Source organism: Vigna umbellata, chromosome 5 (genome assembly GCF_029865625.1).
Source record: "Vigna umbellata cultivar VRB3 chromosome 5, Vumbellata_1.0, whole genome shotgun sequence".
Taxonomy (NCBI): domain Eukaryota; kingdom Viridiplantae; phylum Streptophyta; class Magnoliopsida; order Fabales; family Fabaceae; genus Vigna; species Vigna umbellata.
In genome coordinates this window covers 35,540,109-35,556,719 of record NC_142169.1, presented here as the reverse complement: position 1 = coordinate 35,556,719, position 16,611 = coordinate 35,540,109, and the positions used below count along the sequence as shown (strand labels likewise).

Sequence of the window (16,611 nt, the reverse complement as noted above, 5' to 3'; positions counted from 1 at the left end):
AATGTCTCGTAGTATATTATAATTTTGGAACTATATTTTGTTTTGTTAAGAAAAAGCATTTAAACAATTTCTATAAACAACCATATTAAGAAAACCTGAATAACTCTCTATTTTGAGCTTCATAAGAAAGATGTCAAATGAAATTACTTTAGTTGAATTTATAATATAAATTTTATTCAGTCTAATTTAATGTGATTTATGTTTTCAATATTAATGGTGTTTTTATTTTTATTTTGAAATTTTTTTTTTAATAAAATACACAAACAATTGGGCCGCAATACATGAATTGGGCCTCGGCCCAACCCAAGATCTGAAACTACTATGCAAAAGTGGATTTTAAAAAGATAAAAAAAAAAGGTTTAGGAAGGTATTTGGGAAGATTCGTTGGAATGAAAGATGTTGAGTACAGCTCGCAACGAGAAAGAAGAGTCTCACTTTTGTCTAATCTTCAAGGCTGTACTGTCTCATGTCGCTTATGATTCATACTCTCTGCGTTACTGTAATTGTCTTAACACAACCCACACTGCCACCTAACATCATCAAAAACACTTTTGTCGTCAAATGTATGACATTTTTTCTCCCCTCACTTTCCCACCTACAATCATCAACACCTTCTTTTGTCTCCTACACGTGCCAAATACACCATCAAAGCTTTCCATTAACTGCCAAACTTTGGTGTCTATTACACAACCAAAAGCAAACGACATCCAAGGTCCACTCTATTTTCTTATAATCGCAATTGCCTCTCACACACATCACTTTGATTCGGTTAAATCTCCCAAATCTTTCAAAATGTCTACTTACATGAAAACAAACAAACCAACAATACAATGTTTAGTGCAACTTAAGAATATCTTTAACGGCTGTGAATCTGTCTGGTACGAGTACACAGACTGTTATATTTTATATGTTTGTGCAGAAGCAGAAGCAGAAGATAGGCTTAGCATGTGTTAGATTTTTTTTGAAAACGGATTTTGCAACGATGGGGCTGGATGAGGATTTTGAATGGGGAACATTGTGTGAAAAGAATGGGTCCCTTTGGTTCAAAAAGAAGGAGAAAAGAAGGAAAAGGAGGAATTTTTTGTGATTGTGTTGTTTTAGGAAGGGGACGCATGGGAGGGTAAAGTGAGAACAAGAGTGGCTAAAAAGCAAACGGCAATGAAATTGATTTAGGGTTGGACGCACCACGCTTGGCCCCAAACATCCTCCCACATGGTTTTGTGAAAACAGGACAGAGACATTAGATGTAGTGCCGTCTTGTGGTGGCTCAACTATCCCACACAAACCACTATTTCTTTGGAGATGTAGGACCTTCTTCATAATTCACACCACAAAAAGCTACTTCCGGTACTAATCTACTCTACTTTTCCCACACAAAAATCTTACAACACCATCTACATACACATTTATGTTGTTGAATGTGTGATTCTACTAGAATGAGTGTATTTATGTTGTTGAATGTGTGATTCTACTGGAATGAGTTCAGTGTTCAGTGTTGGATTCTATTAGTCGTTGGAGTTTTATGCATAGCTAATGTCTCAAGTATTAGAGTTGAGTTTTATGGTTAGTTAATGTATTAGCTATTGGAGTTTTATGGATAGTTAATGTATTATTGACTGATATTGTCTGATATGAGTAGGTGAATCAGTTTTTCAGAAAGGAAATTTGTTGTCGTAATTCATATTCATGTTGCATGCATAGAGTCATTCACGTTGTAAAACTTCATATATGTTGATAAGGAACGAGTGTGTTGACCAATGATTCCTAATGAGACCTCTTGATGATTCCTGAAGTGTGTTTTTTCCCATTTTGACTGTAACATTATTCAAGAAGCCATTTACTTTCTCTTGGTTGTTCTCAGTGTTGACCTTTCTACTGGGTGGTAATCAAAATGAAGACTGAATTATTAGGATCATATATCTGAACATTTCAAAAAGATATATATCAACTAGAAAATATTTTAAAAATTGAAACTTTTTTTGCCAAGCAACTTTACAATCACGTGTATCCATTTCCACCCTCCACTGTCTTCTTTAGCAATTGAAAAAACATTTTAAATGGACTAAAATTAACAGTGACACCTGACATGACATGAACCATATCAGTAAATAAACAAGGACATATACAGATACTGCTATATGTATTTGTTGTGCAGGAAGATAAATAGTTCTATATAGTTGTATGTTTATACTTTTATGCTCAAAATCTGTACATGATATTTAATTTTTTTAAAATTATGAATAAATCATTTTCAATCATGTGCACTGTAATCAGTTTTTAAGATCATGTTTAAGTGTGTAGATTATTCGTCACCCATCAAAAGAGATAGAGAGTACAGGCTCATAATTTTTCAAATCTAACACACGAATGATTGGATATGGAATATTGTTGTTATGGTGGTACGGAAATCTCCATCCCCAAATTTCCTCTCCTCAATCATACAGAAAAGTTATTCAATTAATAAGCCATAAATGAAAGCTGGGACAGCACAATTATTCTCGTATATATAAGATTTTCAGCTCCGGTTGACACATCGTGCTCAAGTATTTGCGTGGACAAAGAAAAATAAACCCAAGAAATATATCATATAATATGGCAAAAGTGAAAGGAAAATTTTAAAAAGTCCACATAATTAAGCAGGACAAAAAGAGAGACATTATTGCATTGGATGCATCATAATCCACTTGGAAGGATATTAAGATCAATTATATCATTTGTATAATAATGTTTTCTCTCTCCATCTCATAGCATTTATTATCTTATCTCACTTTTTTTTCTCCCAATCTGTCTCCATTACATGTATACAAAAGTATTTCACACACACACACACACATATACATATACCGATACAGCTTTTTCTTAGATAAAACATTTCAGTTGGTGACAAAATATATAAGCAAGCAGTGCTTCAAACCAATCAAACACTAGATTCCTGTAGAACCAGTTTTGATGAGGAGCATGAGGTCAACTGTAGAACATGCAAAGGAAAAAGAGAAAAGTGACTAGAATTATGAATTATCATCTATCTACACACATGCACTTTTGTTATTTAAGCAAGTCCTGAACCACACACAACACAAGAGGTGCAAAGTGCAGCCAAACCAGTTTAAGACAGCACAAACACACACATATATATAATATGGCCTACATCGCCACCACGGTTGGTGCCAGCACCGTCACCACAGTGGATTGTCAGAAACAAGTAAGATCATGGAGGCTACTACGTTCCATCATGGAGCTTCTAATTCCCACTTGCAACTGCACCTTCTTCCTCGAAGAACAAGACCAATCACCAAAGTGTTTCCAACAAAAGTATCCACGACAACAACATCAACAACTCATGACTTGTGCCACAATCACTGGCACTATCTTTGGATATCGCAAAGGAAAGGTCAGTTTTTGCATCCAGGCTAATTCCAAGTCAAGCAACCCAATTCTGCTGCTAGAGTTGGCAGTTCCAACAAGCGTTTTGGCAAAGGAAATGAGAGGGGGCAATCTCAGAATTGTGCTGGAGAGTTCATGTAACAACACCAACAACAGTAATCTTTTTTCCTCACCTCTTTGGAGCATGTACTGCAATGGGAGGAAAGTGGGGTATGCTGTTAAGCGTAGGCCTTCAAATGGTGACTTTGAAGCACTGAGTTTGATGAGTTCTGTTGCTGTAGGGACTGGTGTTATAAACAGTTGCAAGGAACCGCAGCATCAAGAGGACGAGCTTATGTACCTTAGAGCCAACTTTCAAAGGGTTCGTGGTTCCTCCAATTCTGAATCTTTTCATTTGATTGACCCTGAAGGAAGCATTGGTCAAGAGCTTAGTATTTTCTTTTTCAGGTCCAAGTGACCTTAATTAACTTGTTTATTATTATTGCTGTGTATATATATATTTTCAGAGTCGTTAATTTCAACTTTCAAAAGCTTACCCTTTTTTGAGCCGTGCCTAGGTATGCATTGCATGGTTTTGTCCTATGTTCTGTATGTATAGTTTTCAAAGTGCTCTTCTTTTTTGTTGGCTGTGTTAGGTTTGGACAGAATTTAACAATTTGGGAGAGGTAGCTTCAAGCCTATCAGTCTATTGGCTTTTTTTTCCACTCCCTTTCATTGTAGTAGAAGTCAAGAACTGTCTTTCTACTTCATAAATTTCTTTTATTTTCTGTTTAGCAGTGTTTGATCTGAATATTACTTCCTGCATTTTATCTTTCTGGACATAATCATATCAGAGTTTACTTTTAATTTCCACTGCCAATTCTTGAAAATTACTTTGATGATAATTTTAAAATATTTATTACAAAAATTAACATTTTAACATATGCAACAATTCTATAAAAAAATCAAATAAAAGTGTAAGAAACCTATCACCAAATTTCCCTACTTCAGTTTTTTTAGTTGTGATAATTAATATTAAGTGACAAGAAGATAGAAAAGTACCAGGTCTGTTAGCTAAACAGTATTATAAGAAGTGTAATATCATTCTGAAAATTTCTATAATACTTTTTTTATCACATTATATAGGACAATGTTCTTACAACCATCTCATGATTTTAGATATGATTGATCAATATGCCTTTGAGCCTAAGCCGGCCTTTTCACTCCTTATTATTTCATGTTACTTTAAAGTTATTACTGCCTTCGGGTTTTTATTATCACAATATAATGAAAGTTCAAAGACAACCTTTTCACTCCCTATTCTTTTACTGAGTAGTTTCAACTTTTTTATGGCCATGTCTGCATGAAAGTAAGTAACTCTAACTTCGAAGTTTTACTCTGCTATTTTCTTAGAAAAAGCAAAAGCTCAACGCAATATCCTCTGATAACTATAATATTTTTGAGGATACAACAGCATTATGATCATGTCTGTACACAATTAGTTGACAGCTCATAATATTCTCCTTATTAATTACTATTAACAAATCGTATGCATACAGCTTTAGAATTCATATTTAAATCAGATTCTGAAACATACTGAGTTGAGAATTAAATTTTGAAGATCACAGTGATTAGTTATATAATTCTCCATCCTCACTAATATTTGAAAGATGAGTGTTTTGAAGCCAAGGATTATAGGAAGATTTTTTTTTTTTTTTAAAGAAGGCACGTTGGACATTCTCTTCAAAATGGGTATCTAATTGCTTGTATGAGTTGTTTTAGATTCCTCAAGGAATAGATCACACGAGATACTAGATATTAACAAGGCAAGTGGAACAGTGGCTTTTTATGATGGTGCACTGCAATAGTACTGTCCCAGACCCAACACCTGGGCCCATCTTTTTCAGCCCAGTTCAATTTAGGGCCAACCAGTGTTGACAGATGGGCCCAACCTGACAATGCAACCATGACCTTTTGGGGTAGTATGTTTTTTTTTTAAATTATAATGCAAATTGCTGAATTGAATGACAAAACAAAGAAAAATATTGTTACTGAAGGAATAAAAGTACTTTTGAGTTCACTAACTAGCATCCCAGTAGAGAAAGAGGACAGACTTCTCAGCTTTATTTGCATGAAATGCGGCTGTGAAAATTATGGAATAAGAATCAGGCAGAAATTCTGCATATTTCACACTATTGCATTCTGCAATATTCAACAATATTGAACATGATGGCAAAGCAAATGAAAAACCAAGAAATAGTTGCACACAATATGCACCAAGTCCTGGGAAAAAAGATGTCACAAAAATTGAAGTAGACAAAACCAGGCGAATACCAATCCTAACAGTCCTAGAATGTTCAAGCTCCGTTTTCTGGATGAGTTACCTGCAAAAATACAATGGTTGCATCAGGAGATTCCAAATGTCTAAAATGTATACACAATAAAGGAGTGTCGGTTTGCATCCACGTACCTAATTGAAGATAGTTGTTCCTAATGTTCCATTCAAAATCCCAGTGCTCTCTGTCATTTTTTACTGTCCAATAACACCATCCAAAGGAAGCTGCATTATAGACATCTAACTGTGCCCTTCCAAAGTCCTGATAGTCTTTTTGGGATCCCTTTGTCACATTCCACTCATTAACCCACTCTCCTGAAAATTAGTCCACTTTAAGTTATGGCCACCTAGAAAGGAGAGAAACAAGGCTTTGCAAGGGACAAAGGTTTATTCAAGTTCAGACAATGTTTATTTACACACAAAAATTCAAAAAGTTTGAGGTTTGTAACTGTGAAACATCCAAATAATGATGCAGAGTAAAAACAAACAGTGAGTTTTGATGTCTGTCTTACCAACTAAAATAAGTGGGCCATCTGAATTGTTTAAGGCATGCAGTTGACCTTCTCGGCTTTTGTATATGTATTGAATATTATCCACAGCACTCATGTTAACAAAGAATGGATCAAAGAGATTGTAGAAATGTAAATCCAAAACTATGTTGTCAGATCCTATGTTGGCTTGATATAGTTCCAGAGGATCTGCAACTCCAATTCTCTGGCAGATTATCACGTAAGCTGATGAAGAGTATTTGCGAACAATTTGGTAGCCCTGCTTGTAATACGGAATCAAAACATCTAATGAAACTGTGCCAGCTGATGGTTCATTCAATAGCTCAATTCCTAGCAATGCAGGGTGTTTTGCATATCTGCAAATGAGAATGTTTGTTATGGTAAAGACTAATTCACAAAGCATTTGCTAAACCATAAACCCAATAAATAGCATTTCCTCTTCCTACTATGAGGAAATTGTAGGGGAGAACATCAATGGTATTTTTCTTTATGATGATTTTATTAACAGTAATGTTTCTGATCAGAAAGAATATGTTTGCACATTTAAAAATACCTTGAAACTAAAAATTCAATAACATGTAATGACTCAGAAATGTAATCTGAGGAAGTTGGCCAGCCCGTAAATCCATCTCTGCTTGAACTATGCTCCATTCCATTTTGAGAACCAGGAGCAGCATGAAGGTCAATTATGCATTTGATATCATATTCTCTGCAACGTGATAAACTGATAATTAGCAAAGTTCCAATTGTGCTAAAACCTTGAAGATAATGCAGCAAAATCAAAACCTACTGTGCCCATAAAAATGCATTATCTAGAGCTTCAAGAGTTCCTCCGATATATGGACCCGGAGGATCAGGATCAAAAGCAATCCACCACCCAACTGGTATCCTCACAGTATTTATTCCATGTTTATATAGAAATTTGAAATCCTCTATCGTGATAAAGCTATTTCTATGTCTCTGCAGTTACAGAAAGCTGAACAATCAAATAGGGAACACAACATGATATTTTACTTTTTAAGTATCATCGCTTTCTCTGACAGAATAGCATTTGCATAAACGAAATTTATATAAGTTGAATTGAATGACAAAAGAATGATCCCCCAACGCCCCAAAGAAAATAAATCACGGTGAACACTATAATGTGTGATATTTGCAATAGGATAATCATAAAAAATATTCCAGAAAATAAAACAAACCATGCTTAACAAAAGCGTAATCCTGCCATAGATAACGATACAGAAAATATTTGTAACGTGCGATTTTACCCTAAGAACATCTTTTGCCCGATTATGCCCATATCCATTTGCTAGCTGGTAATCTCCATGCAAGCTATTTGACACAATTGTCATTTCAAACGTGGCAGCATTATCATCCCATCCCGGTGTTCCTGGGTAGTTCGCTGAAAGCTGACCATCGGTTGTAGCCTGTATATATAGTATTGCAGAATATTCAATCATGTAAATGAATCTGTTAAAAGTTTAGTTCAATATGATCTTTCAATGTAAACTAATATTATGTGCCATTTTGAAAGATCCTTAAATATGGTATTGGTGTCATAAGAATCTCGGAAAAATCACACCACAAAAGTTATTTGCTATAGTTGGAGAGTCCACGGCCTATCTCATACTTCCTGTGTGACTCAAGTCTAATAGCTTCCAATTAGATCTTAACATGGTTCTTGAATTAAAATCCGTGAAAATATAGAAATCGAAAATGAATACCTGAAGATATGCTCCACCCTTTATCTTGAGGTGAATCCTATTTTTACCACTCCGCTCAATTTCATATGTCTCATATGTTGAAGGAGATTTTGCTGTTGCAGAGACAGAGTGGCCTCCACCATCACACGTAAGAAATTGACCCTCTGAGGTACGAAATTGAAATTCTGATTCAGATGTTCTCCATAACTGCAACACAAATAAGAAGAAATAATAAAACGTCAAATTCCACACATCACTTCAGCAAGATCAATTCTTATAGTTCCATCGATACGTTTCAAGTCCTGCTAAAATATTGGTGCCTTTCACATTTATTCAATTCCAGATGAAAAAGAAAGTAACTCTCACCCTCCAAGATAAAATAGCACGTGAAACTGAGAAGTTAGAAGAAAAGAGATGCCTACTAAGAATTACAGCCACTAGCATACAACTGTAGCTGTATTAGAACTGATCAAGAAGATTCAAGAACCTGAAAGCAATTCTACAGTCAAGCTAGAATAAAGTTTGCAAATTGAATTTGTTCCAAAGTAGTTATCACCACCAAGCCTGAGAACTAAGCTCTACAGATCATATGAAAAACTAAGCTCTAATTACAGTCTTTCACCTGAGTATTTTATCTTTATGGATTTGTCTTCAGGTCAACAAAAGCATAACTTATTCAGCAAACACAGTTCCATTTTTGTTAGTATTTTATGGTTCTCTGAAGTACGCCATGTCAGTGGAAGCTCAGCTTAAGTCAGTAGAATGACATAAAATACTTCAAGTTTGATGTCACATTTTTTTGAAAAAAAAAAAAAGGTGTAGTACTAAATGAGAAGGCTTTCAAACGGATAAATCAACTTAATGCATACATATAAGCAAGGAAATGGACAAATTCATCCAATGGACGTGGATTAAACATGTAACATATTGTTACTACTATGCTTATATAGATGCATTTTAACAGGTAATTCCGGATATAGAATATCAAAGCAAGAACGCAAAATGCCATCTTACCCTGAAGGTTTCCCATGAAGATGGAACATCCCTGTCAACTGTCACATTCATTCCTCCCCCATTCTCGGCAGATACATACTTCTGCGATGTCACCGACTTAAATTGCACCTCTGTCCCATCCTACACAATTTTCAATATAAGCACGCCAAACATAAGATAAGTCAGTAATACTCGCCAAAGGATCGTGTTTTTCATAGAAGAAAGGATAAACAAAACGCGAAGCAGCTCACAAGCATGTCTCCATTGGCAATGCCATCAAATAGTGAAGGCTTGATCCAACCTTCGATGACAAGCCACCCTCCTAAGTTCACTCCTCTCACTTGAGAACTCCCATGTAAACCCTCCACTAGGCAAGACCATTCAACACAACACGAGCCAAGTGAGACAATGCACTAAACACGTCTTCGAAGAATAGATTACGGATAAGGCATGAAACTTTGAAGCTAACCGAGCAAACTTACCTGAATATACCCCAGAAGTGATGAGACAACAGCCGAGTAAGAATGCGCATGCCCATTTGGTGAAAACAAGTCCCATCAAGAATGTGGGCTTCAAAGGCATCCAGAAAGCAAAAATGCAGAATCCATCGAGGGAAAAAGCTCAGCTCCAATTATGTACAAGAGAAAACTCTAAGCTAACGCACCTTAAAGTCCTACTTGGTGGGTGAATGAATCTGTGAAATCCCTTCCTTATCACTCAGTTAATACCAAATTCAACTTTGGGAACAAACATAAGAAGGTGATTGGGTTTTGGGATTGCTTCTCTCAACTCAGTTAACAGAAGAAAATTGAAATAAAAAATAAAAAATGAAAAAGAATGTCCCAGTTATATGAAAACACAGCCAATGAATTAACGATGAAAGAAAAGAACAACCTTGAAGAGTGAGAAATGCAAGGGGAGAAGCGTTCTCTTCACACAGTATGTAAACTAAAAAAGGAAACTTTACTTGTGGGGTTCTCCAATATCAATTGTAATTAAATAATTAAGTGATTAATTAGGATCTGGTTTTGATAATCATGAATTGGACTTGCAGAAGAAAAAGAGGGGACTGAATTGGAAAGGCAAAGTAAAAGGTACAAGCGAAGAAAAGGACATGTTTGTTCCTTTGCTTTGCTTTATAATCTACAATTCTTCATTTTTCCATGGCAGAGTGATGGAACTGTTAGCTAGCTGCAACTAATTTCTTTCCCTCTTGGAATAGTTACGCTAATGCGCGAAATGAAGATAAAATGGTACAAGGAATCTCTTGCTCCTTTGAGGGCAATGATAACGGCTTCAACTTTGCACACAGATTTCAATACAGTTATTGTTTAGTATTATAGCGAAACACATAAAAAATTATTCTTTTTGGGTTGTGTTGTCAGAAATTAGATTCTCATCAAATCAAAGTTTTGTATTTGGGGTAAAGTTAGAGGACAACCAATGTGTGTTTCTTTTTATTATATCATTTTCTGTTCAATTTATTATTTGTTATGTGTCTATTATTTATAGTTTACTGTCATTATTAATTTACTGCCCCATCTATTTTATTTTTCCATAATTTGTTTTTCTGTTTGAGTGTTCAGTAGATATAAAAGAAATAAAGTAAGTAAAATTAAAAAATACATTTCTATTAAATACTCTAAGTATATATATCTTTTAAATACATTTCTATCCATTTTTTATTTCTTTTCTTTTCTCCATTAAGCCGGATTGTAAATTAAACATTAATTAAAAATTTAAAAATTTAAAAATTAAATTTCTAGGCTGTTTAATAGAGATTTGATCTGTTTCAATTGCCTGTATAGAAGTTGTAGGGAAGAATATAAATTCGAAACTTCGCAAAAAAAAAATTAAAATAATTATTTACATTTTTAAAGCAGTATAACAATAAATGTTAAAAAATAATAGTTACATTACAGAAAATGAGGTGAAACAAATAATTATTGGAAAACCGAGGCTAGTTATTGGAAGGAGTTTTATTCTTCTCCTATTTTATTTGGTGTAATTTTACGAATTTGAGACGCATTGACCTTCGATTTAGAGTGTGACGTTAACCAGAAATTTTAATTTAAATCAATAATAAATATACCTTTATTTTAATTTTTTTTTATTTTAGGATAAAATTATAAAATAAATAATTTAGTTAGTCAAATTTTTACTTATTCAGATTTAGTTTCATAAATTTTACTTTTAATCAGTAGGTATTTAAAACTTTAATTTGTATTTAAATTTTCACAAGCTTTATCTTACCTACAAACACTTACCAAAAACTTCAATTTTATTCTAATTATTTCTTAAAATTTAATACCACTAATAATAATGATATTTCTATATAAGTTCACTTTAGAATCATGTTTCTTTTTATTGAACTCATTGCATGTAAAAGTATTTTCAAGAAATAATGTCAAAACAATTAAACATTTTGAGGAAAAGTATAAATAAATCGCGTCTTTAATTAGTTTTTACAGTTTTTTATTTTATTTCTAGAATATTATTTTATCACATGTTAATAGGTTAAAAAAAACTAAACAAAAAAAGAAAATTGTATTAAATTATTGATCTTTAATGAAAAGTATTTAATTGAAAGCTGGTAGAAAAGAATATTTATGAAAAATAAATAAATCTTAATAATAAAATTAAACCTCTACGTTCCTATTACAAAAGGAATAAAGTTTGAAAATGAATTGGAACAAAATTAAAGTTAAAAAAAACCTGATTATTGATAAGACAAAAAAATTTGAGAATAATTAGAAATAAAATAAAGTTTAAAATCTCTATATTTAAAAGAAGGAAAGTTTAAGGAGTTAAATACTACTTTCCCTAATATTAACATCCTGAAGATATAATATAACGAAGAGAAAAAGTCAAAAAAGAGTTTTTGTTATATAGAAAAAACAAAAGATTAGAGAAAATAGACTAACACGAACGTATAGTTAGGGTCAGGGGTAACAGGGAGAAATTATATAGTTTGACTTTATTGTCAACTTAAATTACACTGCATTCTTCTTAATTTGTACAAAAAATTATATAATTTGACTTTATGGTCAACTTAAATTACACTGCATATTGTTCTTAATTTGTACACAAATTATGTCACATCTTTCCTTTTTCTTTTACTACCTCATAAATCATATAACAGTAAAAAATTGTGAGGAAAATAGTGTAAAACAATTGCTACTGATATATAAATGTCTGTAATAATTGCAACATGCATTTTGTAAATGAAATCTGGGAAAACTACTATAGAATTGAACTTTACCTTGAAATCTAAAAGCTTCAATAAAGTATCACAGAACACCTTTCTACTTTTTGACTTGACTTCGACAGGTGAATCTAGCAGAACTCCTGCTACGCCAGAAACATTGAATTTTGTGTTGTGGGAATTCATGTTCGATTGAAGCCACTTTGTATTCAGTTGAACTTTCTTTTCAATCACCAATTTTGGTCTGTCTAAGCTTTGTGTATTGGAGAAACAAAACATATGAATCCACCGAGAAAGACCTCTTCATTTTGGGTTCATTTTCATCATCAAATTCTTGTGTAGCAGCATCAGAAGCACGACTGATTGGAAGCGAAGAATCACCACTACCAAATTCAGACAAAATTTCAATTCCATCACCACTAGAATCTTCATCACCAACCCTCATAACACCACTACCATTGCATTCTTCCATGTCCTGGATCATATCAGAAACGCTTGAATCAGACTCAGTTTCACCATCAACACTGACAGCATCATGAACAATAGGGGTGCGGCACAAGGGACAGGTTTTATGTGTCCTCAACCAAGTATCAATGCAAGGGACGTGGAAAGCATGGCTACACTTTGGCAACAGTCTCAGACTCTCTTCTTGTTGAAACTCACCGAGGCAAACAAGACACTCGGTTTCTTTAACCAAAACTTCGTTATTTCTGTATCTGTATACTGTGATGGAGTCTATGGTTGATTGCTGGAGACCCTCTGTGGGGCTGAACCGTATGGAGTGCTGCCTGATAACATGTTCCTGTTCCTCGTCATCGGAAAAGGGAGAATCTCCTCGAACGTCAAATAATATTGGAGGGTTTCTTCTGCTAACGTTGTATCTATTTAAATAATAGATCTTTAGGATTTTGGACAGGGTGAGGAAAAACATAATTACACAAGCTATGCTACCTAGGCCGATTATAATGATGGATGCAAGGTTTAGGTGGTCGTGTTCTCCATCAAGGAGGGGTGGTTGAAACCACGGAAACGAACGTGGAACTACTGAGGGAAGAGGAGAAGGTATTGGACTGTAACTGCTTCTGATTCTCCTATTCATGGTAGCAACATCGATTGAGCCATGAAAGGGAAAACATAGTTTTCTAGAATGGAAACTCGTCATGAACAAATTTTGAACAAAAAAGACACAAGCATGGAAAAATTGAAGTCCTCCTCAGAGTTTATGTATAAACATGTCAAATGTGGCCAAGCTTTGATGAGTTTGATGGGACAATTTTCACACTCCTTAATTTTCTCTGTGACTAGTTTTGATTTGCTTGGATCCAAGTCAATGGACTTTTGTCGGGTCGTTTCCGTGTTACCTTATGTGGTTGGACGTTATAGAAAGGTAATTTGTTGTCCGTGTGATTATATCTCTATGTTCAAACTTCATGCGGTGTTTATGAGTACTGATCGGGATTTTCTCATGGGAAAAGCTCTGAGCATTCAAATTACGTTAGAAACTTGACTATTCTGACTCTGTTCTGGTGACAGAAGGGAATCGATAGCGAATTTCTTACTCATGTTGGCATAAAGAAATTAGTAACACGTTAGAAACTATTCTTATCGGATTTGGCTCAAATGTCCCAAAGGTAGATTATGAGACTCTCACAAGTACAACTACTATTTTTTTTATAGTAAAAAAGCTGAGTTCAGAAAAAAGAAAAAGAAAATACTTGTATAAGAATTTTTAACACTCAAAGTTACTAATAATTCAAAGGATCTGTATAATATACGTTGAATACAATGAAAGTAATGTCCGTATACAATGGATTCTATGGTGTTTTTTTTTTCAAATCTAAGACACATTAAATTAGTGTTTTTTTTTACAATAATACTATTTTGTGATTATGCTGCTCCGATGTTGAGTTTATGGAAGAAGAAATTCACCACAGAAATACAAATACCAATAAGACTTGAGTCCAATCATATAAGGGATTGACACAACTATTTACCAAAAACCTTAAGACAATGTGTTAATGGGTCTTTCATCTTTATATAGTGCTCTACTTTCTCATTTCTATCCAATGTGAAACTTACACTCACACTTGGGTTCTCAACACGAGCATGTTTAGTTTCACCCTCTACTGCAGGCCGGTGACAGAGAAGAGGCAGGGTAAAACTGTCATTTCCTGATACCTATGTGGTGCAGTAAGAAAAAAGGGGTGCAGGAACAAAAAATAAACCCGAAATTGTAAAGAAATTGGCCCACAAACTGTTTTTGTGGGTTGCTTTGGTTCAAGTGTTAATAAGTTTGTTTATCCAAATAAATTGAGTGCCAGAACATATAAACAATCATTAATTTACTTACCCAAAAGTATAATATAAATGCATTATAAACATCATCAAATTAAAACAACTGATACTACTGTATAAGAATATTAATATAAAAAAATTGAACACAATTTAGTATGTAGTGGAATTCTTTGATTATATTAATTGTCATTTGTTATCTCTAATGTAAATTAAAAAATGTTAATAAGATTTTTCCAATTAAAATGAAGGACAATTGTAAAGTTAAAAAATAGTTCATCATATCAACTGTTATTTAAAGCTGAAATAAAAATGTAAACAAATTATAATTTTTTTTCTTGAATTTGAAACAAAAATGTGTAAAATATGAAATAAAATCTAAAACAATTTAAGATTTTAATTTGTACAAAATATTTCCTCTCTTTTTTTTTATTTTTTGGTTACTTAGTAGTGTTCGTTTAATATAAATTAGTATCCCACTTAATAAATAATATTTATTAAAAGTTCATGTAAAAAACAACTTTTACTAATGATGATGATTAAAGTGCCCAAATGAAAGAAAAACCGAAATAGCAATACAAGTTCAGCCTTCTAAATTAGTATGTATTGTTGTATGGAGCAGCTTCTACGTAGTACGAGGTATGCATAGTTAAATCTCTGGACTGCATTTTTTTTTATTGTCTCTTCTCCTTCTCTCTGGGATTTTCTTGGAATTTTTCCAAAATTTATCTTAAATTCTTAATATTAAATCACCATTTGAAAATAAATTTTAAATAATTGGTTTAGTCAGAGAAGAAAAGCTGAACATTTCTTAGGTTTGGATTAGAGGAAGTCTTGCTAATAGACCTGTTCTCAATCATTTCTTCAAGATTTGGGTCAGAAAAATTATACACCAGCAATCGGAGAATCAAGACAATTTCCGTGTCTAACAAAAGGCAAATGTCGTATTTTGTTTTATATTTTAAATCTATAATAATTTATTAGCCCATCTGGCCACAAAGTGTGGTCGGTATTGTGTATTAAAAGAAGGGAGGGTTGAATGATAGAAAGAAGAAAGTGTGATGAGAATAAATTTTTTCTTGTGAGTGTGGCAAGTTGTAATTTAATTTAATTTGGATGAAACACGCAAGCAAGGAATTTTTCGAACCTCAAATCAGAAGCAAACTTAGAGAGCAATCAAATTCTTAATCTCCAAATTACTGTCTTTTTTTATCAAGCTTGAATTCAATGCTCCTACACCACCACCAACTTCACATACCAAACTACCTTTTCCTTCCACGCCTCAAACTGCATACTTGATATTCTCCACCTTCATAATCACAAAAAGATTGGATTTTTCATGGGGGGACAACAGAAGAAGGATAGCCAAACTCAAAGAAGAAAAAAGGAAATTATGGGTTTCACAGTTTCTCTCAAGCCTTCGCCTTCGGGGTTTGACCTCATGCAGAACTGTGATCTTCCTCCACCTTCCAAGTTTTTCATGGGTATTCCAGATAAGAGTGTGATATTGTCCATGAATAGGGTGTATGACATTGCAGGCAAAGGAGAAGAGGAAGATAGGAAAGAGTGTGGTGCTTACAGGATGGAAAATGACGATGATGAAAGGAATAATAAAATGGAGCTTCTGAAGGCGCTGCAAGCATCTCAGACAAGGGCCAGGGAGGCAGAAAAGAAGGCTGTAGTTCTGAAAAAAGAGAGGGAGTGTCTTGAAATTGTTCTGTTGGGGGAGTCCATGCACTTGTTTGCATATCGCCAACAGGTGAGATTGCTTGATCTTCAACTTCTGCACCTGCAACAATCCCTTTGGCTGCGTCAACAGCCAGAGGGAGATGAAGGCTCATCCAAGGGAAATCGACACGGTGAAGAAACTGGCAGTGTTGCATGGCTTCTGGCTTTGGTTCTTTCCTTTGGAATTGGAGTCACCACCGCCATTTCTTGGAGATACTATCAGTAAATAGACCCTCTGCTGCTGCTAATGGGATTTGCATATACAATTTTTGCTTTATAATTACTTCACACAAACAAAACTTTGTAACCAATCAATTATATCATATCGTGCTATTCGAGATGTAATCAATTCTCTTTCCGCTCATTTAATAGATTCAATACAATTGCAGCCTCATTGAACTGTTTTGAAAAAACAAATGTTACGCGTGCATTGCAGAAAAGTTACATCCAAGATAACACGATGCAACTTATTATATATACAAG

At 34.0% G+C, this 16,611-nt stretch overlaps 4 protein-coding genes across 5 annotated transcripts; 2 read left to right on the top strand and 2 right to left on the bottom strand.

Moving 5' to 3' along the window:
• The first annotated feature begins 341 nt into the window (after nucleotides 1–341).
• Nucleotides 342–4,157, top strand: LOC124841756 (MIZU-KUSSEI-like protein (Protein of unknown function, DUF617)). Its single transcript, XM_088115401.1, has one exon. The coding sequence runs from the start codon at nucleotides 3,140–3,142 to the stop codon at nucleotides 3,839–3,841; it is 702 nt and encodes a 233-aa protein (XP_087971527.1). The 5' UTR covers nucleotides 342–3,139; the 3' UTR covers nucleotides 3,842–4,157.
• Nucleotides 4,158–4,934: 777 nt separating this feature from the next.
• On the bottom strand, nucleotides 4,935–10,215 carry LOC124841755 (putative glucan 1,3-beta-glucosidase A). 2 transcript variants are annotated; one of them, XM_088115155.1, is made up of 11 exons: nucleotides 9,798–10,215; nucleotides 9,386–9,597; nucleotides 9,155–9,270; nucleotides 8,925–9,044; nucleotides 7,932–8,117; nucleotides 7,476–7,634; nucleotides 6,998–7,167; nucleotides 6,761–6,916; nucleotides 6,211–6,563; nucleotides 5,834–6,013; nucleotides 4,935–5,747 (listed from the first exon to the last, which is right to left on the bottom strand). In XM_088115155.1, exons 2-11 carry the CDS (start codon nucleotides 9,483–9,485, stop codon nucleotides 5,662–5,664), a joined length of 1,626 nt encoding a protein of 541 aa, XP_087971281.1. In that variant the 5' UTR covers nucleotides 9,486–9,597; nucleotides 9,798–10,215; the 3' UTR covers nucleotides 4,935–5,661. The 2 variants fall into 2 exon arrangements, with proteins under 2 accessions (XP_087971281.1, XP_047174040.1); XM_047318084.2 differs by having other exon boundaries at nucleotides 4,936–5,747; nucleotides 9,386–10,215.
• Nucleotides 10,216–12,023: 1,808 nt separating this feature from the next.
• LOC148198196 (uncharacterized) lies at nucleotides 12,024–13,350 on the bottom strand. The gene has a single exon (XM_088091990.1). The coding sequence runs from the start codon at nucleotides 13,268–13,270 to the stop codon at nucleotides 12,335–12,337; it is 936 nt and encodes a 311-aa protein (XP_087948116.1). The 5' UTR covers nucleotides 13,271–13,350; the 3' UTR covers nucleotides 12,024–12,334.
• A 2,144-nt stretch (nucleotides 13,351–15,494) lies between these two features.
• On the top strand, nucleotides 15,495–16,473 carry LOC124840689 (uncharacterized). The gene has a single exon (XM_088115945.1). It carries the CDS (start codon nucleotides 15,740–15,742, stop codon nucleotides 16,352–16,354), a length of 615 nt encoding a protein of 204 aa, XP_087972071.1. The 5' UTR covers nucleotides 15,495–15,739; the 3' UTR covers nucleotides 16,355–16,473.
• Nucleotides 16,474–16,611: the final 138 nt, after the last annotated feature.